The sequence below is a fragment of the Aspergillus eucalypticola genome (genome assembly GCF_003184535.1).
Source record: "Aspergillus eucalypticola CBS 122712 chromosome Unknown BO83scaffold_6, whole genome shotgun sequence".
Taxonomy (NCBI): Eukaryota; Fungi; Ascomycota; class Eurotiomycetes; order Eurotiales; family Aspergillaceae; genus Aspergillus; species Aspergillus eucalypticola.
Genome location: NW_020290280.1, coordinates 952,209 through 968,554, shown reverse-complemented (window position 1 = coordinate 968,554; position 16,346 = coordinate 952,209). Strand labels below are relative to the sequence as shown.

The following is a 16,346-nucleotide window of genomic DNA, read 5'->3' as shown; positions in this document are numbered from 1 at the left end:
CTTTCACCATCTTACTAGCCTATAAACTTCTTTCCTTCTTGTCACGCATAGGATACAGGAAATGGAGGTTTATCTCCAGTACCAACGGGTTCGAAAATCCGTGCAACAGCACTTAGCAAAGCTGAAAGACGATTGCAGCTGTCCGAGCTACTCTGTCAACGCCAATCATGGTCCTGAGTAAGACTATGTGACAAGTTAGTCAGGTGTGCGAGTGTCTAATACAAGTCTATGTAGCTGCAAACTGAGCGACTATCATAGTAGCCTGAAGAATTTGCCTGCCGGATCGACGACCCCTGACGCTGCGATTCTTGTAGGCTGGGAAGGGGAAAATGATCCCTTAAATTCTGCAAACCTGTGCACCTCACGGAAGCTCTTCATGACTTTCTTGGTATCATTGATAGCAGTTGCTGTGACTGCCGCCTCGGCGATTGATGCTTGTGGTGTCAGGGAATATAGAGCATACTTCCAGGTATCGGAAGTTGTCGGGTCTCTAGCTACAGGTATGGTGGTATCTCACTGGGCTCTATCATAACACAAAGCTGAACTCTTCATGTCTCTGAATAGGCCAGTTCCTTATCGGTTTGCATTCGGTTCCCTTCTCTCCGGCCCTTTCTCTGAAACATGCGGGCGTAATGCCATTTATTCCACAACAATGCTCCTTTTTCTTGATCTTCGTCATGCCACCAGGACTAGCTCCAAACCTCCATAGTCACCTTATCTTTCGTTTCTTTGCCGGCCTCTTCGCTTCCACCCCGTTAATCTGCGCTGGTGGCACGGTTGCTGACTTATGGAATCCGCTGGAAAAAACCTATGCTTTTCCTGTTTACGCTATACCTGCATTTGACGGGCCCATTATCGGCCAGTTTTGGGAGCTATATTTCAGTCACACTAGGCTGGCGCTGGCTAGAGTGGGTAAAGCTTATCGTGGGTGGTGTGGTTCTCGCTCTAGTCCTTTTATTCCAGCCTGAGACATATGGCAACCTTATCCTCTACTGGAAGGCTTCCATCCTTCGAAAAGAGACCGGTCATGAGAGATACAGAGCTCCCATTGAGATCAATCAAAAGAGCCTCAGTCAGCGATTGAAGACCTCTGTGTACCGGCCACTTGCGATGTTTTACTCGGAACTAATCATCATCCTGATGTCGCTCTATCTGACGATTATCTATATTGTCCTTTATACCTTTCTTGAGGGGTATACCTGTATTTTTGGCGATGCATATGGCCTCTCCGAAGGACTGACCAACCTTTGCTGGGCTAGTATGCTCATTGGGACCTTGCTAGTCAGCGGCGTGGTGCCGGTGGTTTATAGCTTGACTGCGAAGGCCTATGCTCGAGATAAGTCCACTATTGCACCTGAGATGAGACTCTGGTACATGATGCTTGGTGGCGCAGTAGCAGTGCCGATTAGTTTGTTTTGGATGGGATGGACAAGCAATGTAAGTCTATAAGGATACTCCCACTTGTTTTGCAACATGCTAACCTTTCCCTGTCTCCACAGCCAAGTATCTCAATATGGTCCCCTTTGATTGTCCCCGTCTTCTTCGGCTACGGTATCACCACCATCTTCATCGTTGCATACTTGTATCTCATCGGTTCCTACGACACATATTCTGCATTCGCTCTGGGATTCCCCGTGTTCACGCAATATGTAATGGCGGGAGGCGTAACTGTTGCTGGGGGTCCGATCTATGAGGCTCTTAGCGTGCAGTATACCCTCACCATTCTGGGGTCTATCAGTGCAGTTATGGCGTTGGTGCCTTATTTGCTTTACTTCTTTGGGCCTATCACCAGCAAAAAGAGCAAATATGCCTTGAATGTTGACACTGAGTAATAGTCCAGAAATGGTGTGATGGCTAAGGGTCTATATCGTTGTTAATGGGTGTGCTCAAGAATCACTGACTCGGCTCTCATAATACATAGGATCAAAGACTTTGGGAAGTGCTAGAGCTCAAGCGTCTTTTTTTGTTATCAAGGAGGGACGAAATTCAAATAGACAAGATAAATAGATAGGGAAAGAGCTTTGAGAAGGTGTAAAGGACACATTACGGATACAGATGCTTATGATACTACATCACAATTGTTTTTCATGAATAAAAATACCAGCGACAAATAAGGTCTTCAACAAGACATTGAAAATCGAGAAGCACTCGAACTGATCAAGACAGCGTTCGTGACGACCTCAATCAAGGATTGAGAACATCGACGAATGTCAACAATGTCGACTATTGTACAGAAACGATTGGCTGCGATATCCCAATGTAGCCTTTAGGACAAAGGAGCGGGCTGCTTGACATGCGAGGAATCATCGAACCCCTATGGTACCTACTGACGTAACCACTCGAATTCGGCAATAATATCCCCTTTCCCACCATCATCCCCAATCAGGACACCGCGACTGAGCCAGCAGATCCTTCAGGCTGAAGTAACACATTGATGGTACCAAGGGTTCTGCTCCACGCAGGTGCAAGGCGACTCACACTCGGTTGGGCCAGCATAATTAAGGCCTCCGCATTGGCCCCAGTGCGAGACAAGATTGCCCGAGCTAGCGGCCGCGGATTGAATGTTGCTGCTGCTGCTGCTGCTGCTGGCGGGGGTCTGAACGTAGGCATGCACGGCAGCGGTAGTTGTACCCGGGCTTGCGACAGATGCACTACTGACCGAAGGGGAGGCAGCGGATAAGCTTCCCGAACCACTTCCGTTCCACACGTCATCCCCAATCGGCGTTTCCAGTATATCCATCTGAATCTTCTCAGCCGAGTCGACCCAAAGATTGAGGCCGTTGAACAGGGTCATGCTGTCGTTGTAGAGACCGGGAATTTGGTATGTGAGACTGGGAGATCCAGTTCCCGAGCCTGTGACCTTTACCTGTGCACAGCTACATTGGCGGTGTTAGCATCATTGCTCCTTGAATGTCATAAATTTGAGCGTGATTTTCTCACCTGTAGAAGAACTCAGCCTCGTTGGCCTGAGCCCCATGCAAGCCCACATGCTCGGCGCGCACCAGGTACTCGCCTGCTGGGGTCTCAGCAGGAATCTGAAACTCGAACTCGGACATGCCCCAGGTGCACCAGGCGTCCTTGGTCAAGTCGGCTTCCTCGTTGCAGAGCGTTCTTTCCCAGATCTTGAACCATTCGCCGTCGCCTTCGTATTCCTGGACATTGCCGGTGGGTGCCTTGGACATAACTGTCATTCGAGGAAACCAGGTCATTAGAAGGTGAGTGACTATGACAGGGAGAGGGATGACTCGTACAAACTTGGCCCGGGCCGGGGTGCGCAATACTGGTGTCGTAGAAGAGCTTCATCCCGATGGTATCGCCCGCCGCTACCTCGGCGACGTCGGTCTTTGCGGCATTGCTGAACGAGCCCAGGTTGCAACGAAAATCGTTGTCGTTGGGTGTCAAATTGTCAAAAGTGTTGGTGAACTTGGTAGGCTCGTAGCAGATGCTGCGAGTGGTCTCACGAATGTACTGCCAGTCCGCAGAAGCCTCTCCGTTCAACACGAGCTTGCTGAAGATATAATGAGCGGAAGCCGTGGGTGCCAGACTGGCAGTGACTGCAACGGCCAGAGGAAGATACTTCATTGTGTCTGGCTGAGGATCGAGACTAATTTAAAAACGAAAGAAAGAGTATGAAAGTATAATGAATTGAAGTGAAAGAGTGACGAGAGCCTGACACCTGGTCAGATTGAATCCAGCTCGATAATGAGAAGTCAAAGTAAGGAGTGATATCTTGTATAGTTCCTCTCGCAGAAGAAGAGGATCAATGAGGGTTTATATGAATGTGCCAAGCACGCCGCAGCTTATCTCTGCCTTCGAATGTCCACAGCTTGAGTTCCTGCTATCCCAGTCCTTCATTTCCCCATCACGGCGCTGCGGCGGGCTTCTCCGAAACAATATGTCGCACCATTATCATGGACAGCATCCAGTCCACTTCCATATACCTGGCTAAATGTCGGTTGTACCTTCCTGGCCATGCCATATCCCTGGTATGCTAGAGCTCAATACAATATTGAACCCATAGTGTGCTTTGAGGCTCTATGTAAGCGCAACTGTCTTCTTTTCACGAGTCCTGTAGTTGAATAGCTTCCACATTCTTCTAGACAGTCAGGTCAACCTGTAGTTGACTGTTCGATCCTCGCCATTCGCCACCCAGTCGGGCCTGTGGCAGCTGTATCTCCTAGTCTGAGTGATGCCGTACTTGCGTGCAGTTGGCGGCATAAATTGAAGGTAAACAGGCAGAAGCCCAGCCGTCCAATCAGATCCGACCGATCCTAGAATCAGGAGATAGCGATACAGATACTGATTCCACTTTTACTTTGCTCGAAACAGCCAGTGTTTGTCAATGGTGCAATGCGCGCTCCGGTGACTCTCATACGGGACTTGGTTCGGTACTTATCGCACGTCGATACCCGTGGCTGTTCAAGCCAAGAGTGCGGAATCCCATTCCGGATGTTCGAGACCCTGAACCCTTACAAGTGGGGCACTAAGAATTCATCCCTGTCCTGCTGTCTGCGTGAAGCGCCCAGGAAACCCTTTGACGAATCTTCTTCAACTTATCCTACCTCAAGGTTGTTTGAGACAAAGCCACATCGTACTCATAAGGGGCGTTGACCAACCTAAATTGGTCTTTCAGCTGGGATGCAACTTACACTTAAGCCGTCAAGGTGAGAGCCACCTCTACTGCGATTATTCTTGGAATCGCTATTTGTGGTAAGATGAGCCGCGGGACTAAGAAGCCGCGGGACTAAAGCTTCCGATTGGAAGTGGAGCCAGTAACCACTGAGATCCAGGAGAATGTATCATCGGACATGTCGTTGCCAAGCATCACATACTCCATGTGATTGGCCTTTTGCTGGTTCTTTCCACCAAAGGACCTCAGGGAGTTCTAATTTGGGTGGCCAAGTTGGGTTAGTATCATCTGAAACACACCGATTGCCTAGACTTGTCAATCGTGAACCTGGGTGAGCTCAGACGATCAAGCTCTGAGTGTACTCCATAAGTTACCTGCCAGGCCTGCTCCAGCCTATGACTGGGTGTTGATTTGTACTATCAATGGTTCGAAAATGGGTCCATTGCTCGCCAAAGTACTAGGGTATGTGCCTGACGAGCATCTCACTACCTCGTGCATGGTAAGCTTCAGTAGTTTCCTGAACAAGTCTACCTTCTTCAGCCTTAAGCACTCTTGTGTCATCAGTTCATAAGTTCGCTTTAGCCATAGGCACATCAATGTCTTCCGGTTCGAAACCAGCTCGTGAGTTATTTTCTTTCCTCTTCTGTTCTCTGTGCGCTTTACTTGCGGAAAGGGCCCGATTCTGGCTTCGCGTGGAGCCACGAGGCCGTTTTTCATCTGAAACAATTCCGTAGTTTAGACTTTCCTTGGTACCATCCACTTTGATGACACCAACTTCGATATGGGCTGAGGAATATTTTTAGCTCTGTACATTTCCACTCCCGTATTGCCGTGGGTTCGAATTTTTCTATGAGGAACTTGGCAAATGCTTCAAGGGTTTTCATTATAGTGGGTCCAATTGACCCACTTGACTGCCTTATACTCACGGACTGCTACCTACCAACTAGACCAAAAGAGATATATCCCCGTGAGATATTGGCGCGTCTCGGTTAAGACCAAAGCCGTAACCAAAGCAGCCATGCAAGGCACCCGGTTATCTGCTTATCTCTGAACTGAGTATGGGTGCACAGATAACCTTTTTGCTTACATGGTCGCACAGCTTACCGATTAGGTTACGGAGCACAAGTCCGCAGAGGGCATAGCGTTCCTGAAACATTGCGATGACAGGTGTGAGGACTTACAATAATCATTGGCTCCCATGCGTTATGATATTGATTTTTGTGCGAGATTTCAACTATCCGTAGTTGCAGCATTTCAAGATGAGACCAGAATGAACCCTATCTTGATCCGAAGTATAACCGGTACCCCTAAGAACATGATCATCTACTATCCCTGAACGTGCGTAAATAACTATGAACCCACAGACTTACTCAACTAGTCTGGCAAGTAATATGTTCAGAGGACGAGACGGCTACCGACAACCGAAGATGAAGCAGAAAGCTATAAATTAATATAGATGGTCTTCTTGGTCAACGAGAAAGGCAATTTATCCCACAGCATCACGATCATAAAGCCATTGGGCTTGTCCAGGGTCGCCGGCTTCTCCATCGGGCGCCATATAATCGCAGTGATTATTATACTGTTGGCCATAGATGTACAAGATAATCCAACCGGTTAATTGAATCAATTTCCACGCCGAAGAGTGATCGGTGCCACAGTTAAAGTGGTTTCTGGGCAGTCAATATAAGCTCCTGGCATGTAATTTGACATTCCGTGAATATTCATCGCATTTGGAGCCTTCTTTGTGGAACAGTTGGGTCACTTGGAGGGTTAGGCGTCCAATTCACGTTAATCACATGTCTTCTGCACGCAGGCCAAAGAGATTAACCAGGCAGATAGACAGCGGGATTGCTCCGTATATCCAATATCGCTTAGAGATTGTTTCATAGTGCTACAACCGTAGCCTAAATGGATAAAGTGCCCGTGGAAGGTACAGTTCGAAAGAACCGTGGAAATTGCTCCCCCCCTTTGTCGACAGGTAAATGATATAAAGGTAGGTGTCTGCCAAACAAACATTGCCATCTCATCACCCTCACCTTCTAAGTCACAGTTGTACCCTTCTATTTGGATTTCATCCTTTCCATCCTAATCATGGTGTCTTTCCTTGGCCAAGCACGCCTGGCCGTGCCAATCCTGTCAGCCTTTGCGTGGATGCTTGCGGCAAGTTCCGCCATCCCCCCACCTCCGCCTGGAACCCTCTCACCTGAGCGTCTTCAATGGATCAGGGAAGTGATCGGCAATCAGACCGAGGGCGGCAGCATTTCGGATCTCGCTAAGCGGAGCACTATCCTGCATACCAGCCAAGACGGCGTGGACAGCGGGGGATTCTACTACTCCGTGTACAATGACAACGGAGCCAGCGTTGGATACACTGAATACCCCACGACCGGCCAGTTTGAACTCGGCTGGAACACTGAGACGGAATTCCTTGGTGGGAAGGGCTTCAAGGGTGGCAGCACGCGGTAAGTTCATCTTTCCTCCTCTCCCCTCTTCCTTCTCACTTGACAGAGCCGAGGAAAGCTGACAGCTGTTCGGCTCAGCTCCTTGACCTGGGACGGTTACTTCACCGCCGAGGGTGACTGGACTTTGGCCATATATGGCTGGACCCTAAACCCTGTCACCGAGTGGTATATTGTGGAGTCGCATGGCACTGGAACCCCAGGCAACGGGAACATCCTCGGCCAGGTCGATAGCGATGGCGGTGTCTACGATGTCTACAATCTCCCCTACAGAAATGTTCCCGAGATCTACGGTGTCACCAACTTCGACCAGCACTGGTCGGTGCGTCGCTCCCACCGTTCCACCGGCACTGTCGACGTGAGCACCCATTTCCAGCGCTGGAAGGAATTGGGTCTCAACCCTGGCACCCCGATCTTCCAGATGGTTACTCTGGAAGGCTTCTCCGGTCAAGGGTACCTGGATTTCACCGTCCAGGCGTAGAGAAGATCAATGGCCATGTACTCCCCGGGCACTTGCCCGAGGTCATTCCCCGCCACATGTATCACTATAAAGACGTTTAAGAAATAACCAGAAGCCCCCTTTTCCTTCATTTTTGTTTTTTTTTTCTCTTTACAATGCTTGTCTTTACCCGCTTTCTTTCTTTCTTTTTTTTTTCGCTTCTCTTCGAGACATCAACTACTTTGTAAACCTTTAAATAACATATTGAGTCTGGCGGCTGCTGCAGTGCTTCATTGTCCAACTATCTTGTTTATAATCTTCACTTGTAATCATCGATTGTAAGTCTAATCTGAGGTTCCAAAAACTCAAAGTGCCGTGGTCAGGTTAAATTGGCAGCATTGCCGCCTTTTAAGTAGTGTTACGATTACTCGCAACTAACCTGGAGTGCTCTTCTTCGTGATGAACCTCATGATCTGTGAGCCCTGATCAAGACCTGAACTTCGCCGCACTGCAGCCCCAGAGCAACCGAGGAACAGAGGGATGATACATCCGTTTTCTAGTCTTTCACAAAGCTTCTCCTACATCCTCATTACGCGCCCTGACACCGAACCCCGTTGGGAAACGAGAAGAGTGAGAGGTCATCTCAAATGAATCATTTGCACATTCGACTTCCTATTCTCGCGCCGTTATCTATTATATATTTTCTCGCAATTTTTAGTAGAGATATTTTTCTTAGTGTAGTACTTATTTCTAAAGGTCTGTGGTTCTTCCTGCAATTGATATGTGCAAAAGATACTTATATTTCTGAATACCATAGATGCATATTGCGGTACCAGGATCTACTAGACAACTTACTTCATCTTTATTGGTGAAGGGAAAGTTGACTAGATCGTGTAAGAAGGTACACCTGGTGGAGATTACTTAAAAGTGGGGATACATGATGCAAATACGAATTTACGAATATAAGATGTGCGGATATACGAATATACGAACAACTTTAGTAGAGGCATGAAATTTCGACATACCAGCCCCCATAATAAGGGGTTTCTCGGCATTATAAAACGTATCGTTTTCATGTTTGGCTGTATTGGGATTAGTGAGTATAGTTATAAGGTGATTGAGTGGATAAGTCCATTCTCACTATGGCTCTCTGAGATGGTATCTTGTTGGGCGGGAAAGGGTAAACGAGGACTCTGACTGACGTCTGAAAATATTATTTATACGGTAAAAAGTCTTCAGGATTTGCAAATATACACAGTTTGATTATCACAACTTTATCTTTGTAATGCATCTATGCGTTTGGTCCGAAATCAACGCCGCGAACGCGTACAGAAGTAATATAAATATACCCAATACATCAATCAGGCGGGTTGTTTCCAACGAAAGACCTTCCCACCCTGCACCTCAAGCGTTCCGTTAAGAGGGCCAGGAAGAACAACAGTACCTTTAGTACCCACAGGAGCGCTGACAACAATATTGAAACGTCCGCTGCCATCGAAAGACCAATCAACCCTAATGTTACCGTGAGGAGTAGGATACTCTCCCCGTGCCCAATCCAGTCCCAAAGTCTGAGGAGCGACTATCCACTCCCTGAAACCAGGAGTAACGGGCTGGATCCCAAGAACATAACGGCTCAGATCAGCAGTGGGCCCTGCACTCCAGGCATGACACAGCGAGGTTCCAGACCCGATGCCGGGAGTACCGTCGGGGTTCATGACCTCCCACATACAGCCAGTGTAGTTGGCGTTTTTCGGGTCACTGATCGGGCCCCAGATACTGTGGAGAAGTTTTTTGGCATTAACGCCATCGTTCGCATGGAATGCTGCCTTGAGATGGTAGCCGGAAGCATAGGGGCTGATTTTCTGGGCGAATCCGCTGGCCATGCTGGCGTTGGAGAAGGAGAGAGCGCCTTTGGGAATATATAATTGGTGCGCCATGGTGGATAGTAATGTATTAGTACGATTGTCAGTTAGTTTTGTAGTGTCACTCAGGATGGCCAGGGCGTTGGCTTCCTGCGAGAAGAAGTCCTGATATGTTTCAGAGTGGTAGTAGGCCTGGAGTTTGTCGCTCCACAAATGATCGTTGATTGCTTTCTGTAAGTTCTCCAGCCGCCTTTGATAAGCGGTGGCATTGATGTTTGCCGGCGCCAGATACGGGATCCATTTCTTCAGCGAGTGAGCGTATAATATGTTGAATTGGGAGACAATCCCAGATGAGGCGGGATCATAGACGTCCCATCCCCCACCGATGGCGGGATCGGTGATGTTAAGCAAGTTATTTGGTAGGGTCTGCGAGTGCGCCCAATCAAGCATGCGCATCACTTTCGGAGCCCAGCGATGCAGAAACACTCCATTACCAGTCTGCTCATAGAGATTGGCCATTGCACTCAGCAGATTGAACGAATATCCGATCAAACCGGTCGTATTTGCGTCAACATCCGTGGTTCGAAGGGGCTGCTGAATCTTTGCATTCGGAACAAAAAACCCGGGAGTCATCTGGTAGGAACCGAGCAGCTCAATAGAGCCGTTGATGTAATCGATACCATTGGTGCTGGCGAATGCTGTACTGCTGGCCATGTCTAGATCGCCGGCGTAGGCAATACGATCGCGTCGAGAGCCGTCGACGCTGACAGGTAAAGGGTTGGTCCCCACAAGGAAGTCTGAGAGCGCCGACTCATCCTTCAAGGTTGAAAAATACTTTTGCTCTCCCCCGACTAACAATGACAGGTTGGTGAAAACGGCAGAATGTCCGAAAGACGCGCCCACACCAAAGGAGCCATAGAAAGATGCGGTCTGGGAGAAGTCGAGCACAGTGATGTTATCGATACGAACAGATATTTGGGACAGATTCACGTTGCTCTGAACCTTGTGCCAGTCGTTCAGAATGATCGAAGAGGGAAGGTGACCTGAGGCAATGATAGGGTCCAGATCAGAAGACCCTGCATGCGCAGAGATTGAAGCATTGGCAATATCGACAAAGATGTAGATCCCGTTGGACAAAGTATCACTGAGTACATTAAAGCTGAAGCCCCTGGAGATCGGCTTTACAGAGAACACCAGGTCATAAGTCGTCAGCGAAGGAGACCAGATGGTATAGAAGGGTTGCGGAGCAAGACTGTCTATCAAGGCTCCTTCATCAGTAAGAACCCAAAAGTCTGGAATACTGTTAGCTGGGAACTCAGTAAGCTGCGATGTCCGAGCTCCCGCATGCCAAATCCGAGTCAGCACTTCATCAGAACAGTTGAACGAGCCCGGAAGATCTGTCAAAGGGATATTGGAGACAGTTGGTTTGAATCCAACTAGGGATAGATGCATCTCCCCCGCACTGGACAGGTTCAACTTCTGGTATCGCAGTCCGCCCTGGATGAGCCTGTTCGTGTAGGTCCTTTCTTCCGTGACGTTGTATCGATTCACGCGGTATGTGTCCATCGTCGCATCAAAGGACAGAGAACCGTCAGCCTGATATAAAGGAGTCCAGAATTAACGATCGCAATTTGTGGTGAGCAAGACGGGAAGTTGGCTCACCATGGTTGATCCCAGTAATGCATATGTTTCGCTATAGGCCATTTCAAACCCAGAGGTGTCCCCGGACATGGATGAAACCTGGAAGGTAGCATAGCCTTCGACATCTCGTCCGTAGTCAAGAATTATTATTGCGGGAGTCACCCCGTCGGAGGAGAGCTTAAGCACTGTATCATTCTGATACTCAATCCATTTATTCTGCGAGGCGTTTGCATATGCAGTAGGCCGATAGGAGTTCGAACAATGTCCAGAGGCAAATAGAAAACCAAAGAAGACTAGATCATAAGCGAGTCTCATAATGATTCGGATCTCCGCAGGACTCCTTCAGGGTTAAATCCGATGTCAGTCTGGTGAACATGCAACAAGCTGTCACGGATGTGCGGGCTATCTTATATTCGACATCTTCTTAATGCTGAGTCACTAAGACCCCTTTCTCCCCTGACAAAACGAATATACGAGAATACATGCGGCACACAATGCTGCCTGCAAAGCTTGGCGTCTCCCTTAATCCCATGGTACGTAGCCACCAGCCGAGCCCTACCAGGAAGTCGATCCCGTTGGCACAGGGCCCCGGCGCCTGCCCGAAGCTGCCCGGCATTAGGCTCGGATCGACGTAGAGCGAAGCAGATACGAATGTACGAAATTCCTACTTCCTACCACATTGAGTTTCGATTGCCACCGACCGCGAAACTCGTGGCAGTGCCAAATAAATCCTGAGGTACCTCGACTCTCCAGTAAATTTAGACTACATCTAGAACTGGGATAGAAAGGAGTACTGACTAGACAGTAGTCACTCGGACATCCTTTTCTGTCTCTAGCAGCCATTTAATTAGGATTACTATTAAACACCACAGGGGCACTACTAGTCACGAATGCAGGAACAATTGATATAAACCAACCAAGACACGGCGTCTGCGCCATCCCAGCCATAACATATACCACGCAAATATCAAACACAATCAACGGGCTTGTCATGACATCGTAAAGGTAGACCATCGTCTCCTACAGTGGTCTACCCAGCATCCGGAGACGCTCCCTCAATGCATCCGCCTCGCGGTCCTCTTCCGCATCTGACCTTCTTTCTCTCAGTGATACGGACCGATACTCTCCGTCTCCTCCGGGTGCCCCTACAGTCACCCACACGAACTTGCTTCCGCTGCCCCCTGCTGCCCGCTCCTGGGAGCCCTCCCAGAACAACTCCATGGGGGTTGCAGCGCCTGACGCCTTGTCATGTGTGGGTCGTCCTCCAAGGCGCCCTTGCTTCACCCACCCTTTCATTACCTCCTTAATGAAATTGATCTTCTGTAGGAACGAATTGGCGTCTAGGATATCCCGAACACGTTCATCTGCGGAACTCGTGCCAGTGCCATACGCAATGCCGAGGAAGGTGGCAACTTCGTCCGAAGTGACTGCCCGAGTGTCGAATCCAGATGGGTGCATCTTGCCCTTTGTGCTGAGGTATCTTGCTGCAGAGGGCGAAAGGTGATAGAAGTCGATCCAGGGTGAGGAGCTTCTTGTGCGTCCAGGAGCGATCACGAGCTTCGTGTGATCAGGGAAGTTGAACTGTTTGATGTGTTAGCTGGTGCGACTGACATGTAGAAGATGGTTGACATACCTGGAAGGCACCATCCCCGAATCCCCAGACGCCAACATTCCCCAGTCGCTGGTAGAACTTGATGAATTGGCCCGAGCTACCGGAAGTTAACTCGTCCTCCAAAACTGCGTCATCTCCGTGTCGGCCTAGAGACCCGATCATGTATTTGCCGAACTGATCGACGAGCTTAACTCGTTTGATCTTTTCGGCGTCCGCACGCGCGCATTCAAGGCCGGAGTTGGTGCGGATCTTGATGCCGGCCGCAGAAGATCCGCTGGAGGAGGCCTTGACCTCGAACAGCGATGGTGAGATCAGAGCTCGCCGAATTCCGCCACGACACTCGGCGAAGTCGCGGGTACAATTTTCATAAAATTCTACCGGCTTACCATGGCGAGGAATGAGCTGGTCAGCCTCGGAATACCCATAGATCGCTCCCTCTTGTTGCTCCTGGCTACGGGCCTTGCGCCGGATGTGTTTTTCGCCATCCCGCACTACTACGCCACTTGCAGGCTGGCCATTCTCTGCCTTGAAGACGCATCCTACGCTGCCATCGTCCAAGACATAGCCAATACCATACCGATTCGTGTAATCCACCCATTTAATCACATATGCGTGGGTTGGTCGTCGAAGCCCAGCCCGTCTCCGGGCTGCTGAGTGTGGGACCATGTTGGACAGCATGTGTCGCAGATCCATGTTCACGTCATCAAGGGACGTCCTTGGTAGCGCCTCCCATGGGTCTTCCACATGAAACAAGGGGTGCAGGCCTAGTGTCGAGCGTGGCTTGCTTGCAGATGAAGCTGTCTTACTGCCAGACCGGCTCAGTGGTTGTGAAGAGGGATCAGGTCGTGCAGGTTTTTCGGTCACGCTCTCCTGGGACGCGGCAGCTTTCGGCGGTTCTTCTTGTTTCAGCACATCTCTGGTCTCAGATCTCGGCATTGATCGTTGGGACGGCTGGCGTGGTCTAACTGGCAAATGATCCATTGCTACGGATGCAGGTCGTTCTTTGGCAGGGGGCGGCAGATGGCCAGTCTCCTGGCTGCCTGACTCCAGTCTGCGAGACTGCGAGCGCGTCTGAGAGCGAGTTTGGGAGCGAGTCTTTCCGATTACCAGAGATTCCGGTGCCGTACTAGACTTGGGGATCTGTGGCGCAATGTTTTTGTCTAGATCGCGCAACGAACCCGAGTACGATGCTGCCACACCGCGCCGTGCGCGAATTGGCCGCTCCGCAAGACCACCTGAAGGTATAACTGCTGGTTTTGCTTCGGCCTCCTCCTCGAACAAAGCCTTCGCTGTCGGTACGGGATCGGAGATAGCTGCGATTTTCCGGACAGAGCCTCTGCCTGTAGCTGCCTGCTGCCGCAGAGTTGCGGCATGGCTCTGCGATTCTTTCCGCCGCTGCTGAGCAGCAGCCAGCGCCGCTTGAGTTCGGGTCAGTGAGGCCACATTACTCCGAGCAGATGCGCTGCTCTTTCTTGACAGGACACTGTCTTCGAAAGAGGAGCCATCTCTGCGTGACAGCAAGGAAGTATCAGGGTCGCTCCAATCACCTATTGGGTCATGGGGGTACCTGTACACAATATCCTCTGGAAGGGGTATGACAGGCTGGAATCCTTTCTCCTCCTCGGATAAGCATTCGGCATATGCTGACTTCGAGCAGTTCTTTCCCGCGGCCTTCCGTGCTGTACCGTCTGGTTTTCTGCCCACGCCACAGAGTGTGTAGAACGCCGCCCTGCAGACCAGGTATCGCTGACTCGGATCATCGATGTGTTCGATGTAGCCAGACAACTTCTCGTCGTATTCCAAGCTGCTCCCAAACATCATTCGATCGCCGCGGGGCTCGTCCGGCTTTAGCCAAACGGGCCTACTAACGCTGCAAGACGGGTCAAGTCGTTTGGGTATGCAACCGTCATACATCCTGAAAAACGGGTGTTCGACGATGTCGTCCGGCTCAGGGCGCTCTTCTTCAGCGAGGTTCAGACACCAGCTCACGAGCGACTTCGCCTCTTCGGGGATGTAGTTGGCGCACTCGGTGCCTTTCGGCCACACGTATGCCAAGTTCCGCACCTTTTTATAAATCTCCTCTTGCGTTTTTGATTGGAACGGCGGGTACCCAGTAAGCATCGCGAAACTAGAAGGAAATTAGCATGAAGTTGGTAGAGACAAATTGGTTGCAGGCTTTACCAGATGACCCCCAAAGACCAGATGTCGACCTTCTGTGTATGACCGCCTTTACTTTTGTCGAGAACCTCTGGTGCAATGTAATTCGGTGTCCCGCACAACGTCCTTCTCCTTTTTTCATCCCTCTCGGACATGATCATTGCTGCCAGACCGAAGTCGCCCACTTTGATATCCATGTTCTGATCCAGAAACAAGTTTCCCATCTTCAGATCGCGATGCGCAACATTTCGCTTGTGTAGGTATTTGATCGCACCGCACAGTTGGACCATGAATCGTCTGACCTCGGGCACACTTAGACACTTCCTCTTTCTGACCATATCCATGACGGACCCATTCGGACACAGTTCCAGAATGACGTATATACTGCTGTCGAAGACGAAGGCGCGATGGAAGCCGACGATGTGAGGGTGGCGCATTTTCGAGTGAATCTGAAGCTCGGTACGAAACTGTGATGGTCGGTCAGCATACCACTTGCAACTACGCGGCATCACAAGGAAGTAATCATGTTATATACCTTCTCTTGCATCTTCTTCTGTGCCATTTCGGATCGAACCACTTTCATAGCAAAGACACGGCCGGTTCGCAGTAGTGTCCCTTCGTAGCAGATCGCAAAACCTCCCTTCCCAAGAAAAGCGCCGGTCGAGTATCGCTCTCCATCCTCTTCCGGCTCCAAAATCAATGATGGTGGTGGCGGCGCATGATTTTTCGATGACGAAGCTTTCTGAGCGGCGGCGGCAGCGGCGGCATTTTTATCCAATACTTTGCGCTCCATAGAGATCTTTGGCTTGACAATTTGGTTTGTCGACCGTGGTGACAGCGCCTCCATCTTGCCTTGAAGCAGCACTTCGTGCCTTAATGTGATCGGGTATCAATGTTGGCGACAAAAGAACGGCGGTAATCTCGAAACCAGGCTTGAGCGGACATCAACTCAGACGATATAAGCGATCAATAGTGGTACAGTGCACTGGGGGTATAATGGATCTAGTGGGCTTGTGCTCTATCGCCTGTCAGTAACCATATACAACAATGAAGTTATGCGACTTGGTCTCGGGGGCCAGCGACCGGTGAGGGGGTTTCACCGCACGGTGATGGAACACTGAAACCGCAAGATCGAGAGCGAAGTAGTGAGGCATTGAGAACATATACTTACTAAAAATGAATGAATATCAAACAATTGACGCTCAAAAACAACAATATGCAATCAATGGCACTCCAATCAGGGAGACCGCGACCAGGGAGAGGTGGGGGGGGAAGACAGGAAGTTGAAGTAGGGATAGACAGAAGCAAAGACGGAGAGCTTCCCGGATGGAGACCAAACGAACTTCCCGATGCGGCAATCGATAAACATTGATCCGAATGCCTGTCCAACGCGCATTGCTGACATCAGCAGGTACAGCAACCGCACGTTATGCACGGCTATGCGCCCCACGAGTCCCGCTGCCGGTTGATGCCTGACAATCCAGTCAGGAGTAGTGAATCATCTTCGGCCAACTTCCAGCCCATGTGAAGAGCTATTTTAAGACCT

At 49.9% G+C, this 16,346-nt stretch overlaps 5 protein-coding genes across 5 annotated transcripts; 2 read left to right on the top strand and 3 right to left on the bottom strand.

The window, feature by feature from the left end:
* Positions 1-61: 61 nt before the first annotated feature.
* BO83DRAFT_461181 (C6 transcription factor) lies at positions 62-1,832 on the top strand (the record flags this gene model as incomplete). Its single annotated transcript, XM_025537243.1, has 5 exons — positions 62-177; positions 235-500; positions 565-908; positions 964-1,437; positions 1,500-1,832. 5 exons carry the CDS (start codon positions 62-64, stop codon positions 1,830-1,832), a joined length of 1,533 nt encoding a protein of 510 aa, XP_025390734.1.
* Positions 1,833-2,244: 412 nt separating this feature from the next.
* Positions 2,245-3,582, bottom strand: BO83DRAFT_356462 (endoglucanase; the record flags this gene model as incomplete). The annotated part of the gene is made up of 3 exons (XM_025529200.1): positions 2,245-2,876; positions 2,941-3,184; positions 3,252-3,582. The coding sequence occupies 3 exons, from the start codon at positions 3,580-3,582 to the stop codon at positions 2,414-2,416; spliced, it is 1,038 nt and encodes a 345-aa protein (XP_025390733.1). The 3' UTR covers positions 2,245-2,413.
* Positions 3,583-6,721: 3,139 nt separating this feature from the next.
* On the top strand, positions 6,722-7,581 carry BO83DRAFT_461177 (glycoside hydrolase family 11 protein; the record flags this gene model as incomplete). Its single annotated transcript, XM_025537242.1, has 2 exons — positions 6,722-7,092; positions 7,171-7,581. The coding sequence occupies 2 exons, from the start codon at positions 6,722-6,724 to the stop codon at positions 7,568-7,570; spliced, it is 771 nt and encodes a 256-aa protein (XP_025390732.1). The 3' UTR covers positions 7,571-7,581.
* A 1,308-nt stretch (positions 7,582-8,889) lies between these two features.
* Positions 8,890-11,385, bottom strand: BO83DRAFT_435536 (putative alpha-L-rhamnosidase C; the record flags this gene model as incomplete). Its single annotated transcript, XM_025535890.1, has 2 exons — positions 11,053-11,385; positions 8,890-10,986 (listed from the first exon to the last, which is right to left on the bottom strand). The coding sequence occupies exons 1-2, from the start codon at positions 11,344-11,346 to the stop codon at positions 8,890-8,892; spliced, it is 2,391 nt and encodes a 796-aa protein (XP_025390731.1). The 5' UTR covers positions 11,347-11,385.
* Positions 11,386-11,916: 531 nt separating this feature from the next.
* BO83DRAFT_415386 (Pkinase-domain-containing protein) lies at positions 11,917-16,053 on the bottom strand. The gene is made up of 5 exons (XM_025534633.1): positions 15,972-16,053; positions 15,336-15,818; positions 14,825-15,267; positions 12,665-14,771; positions 11,917-12,612 (listed from the first exon to the last, which is right to left on the bottom strand). The coding sequence occupies exons 2-5, from the start codon at positions 15,645-15,647 to the stop codon at positions 12,052-12,054; spliced, it is 3,423 nt and encodes a 1,140-aa protein (XP_025390730.1). The 5' UTR covers positions 15,648-15,818; positions 15,972-16,053; the 3' UTR covers positions 11,917-12,051.
* Positions 16,054-16,346: the final 293 nt, after the last annotated feature.

Coding starts and splice junctions, on each gene's coding strand:
- BO83DRAFT_415386 (XM_025534633.1), bottom strand. CDS start 15,647: ATGGAGGCGCTGTCACCACGGTCGACAAACCAAATTGTCAAGCCAAAG. Junction 14,772..14,824: donor TGGTCTTTGGGGGTCATCTG/GTAAAGCCTGCA, acceptor ATTTCCTTCTAG/TTTCGCGATGCTTACTGGGT. Junction 12,613..12,664: donor TCGGGGATGGTGCCTTCCAG/GTATGTCAACCA, acceptor CACATCAAACAG/TTCAACTTCCCTGATCACAC.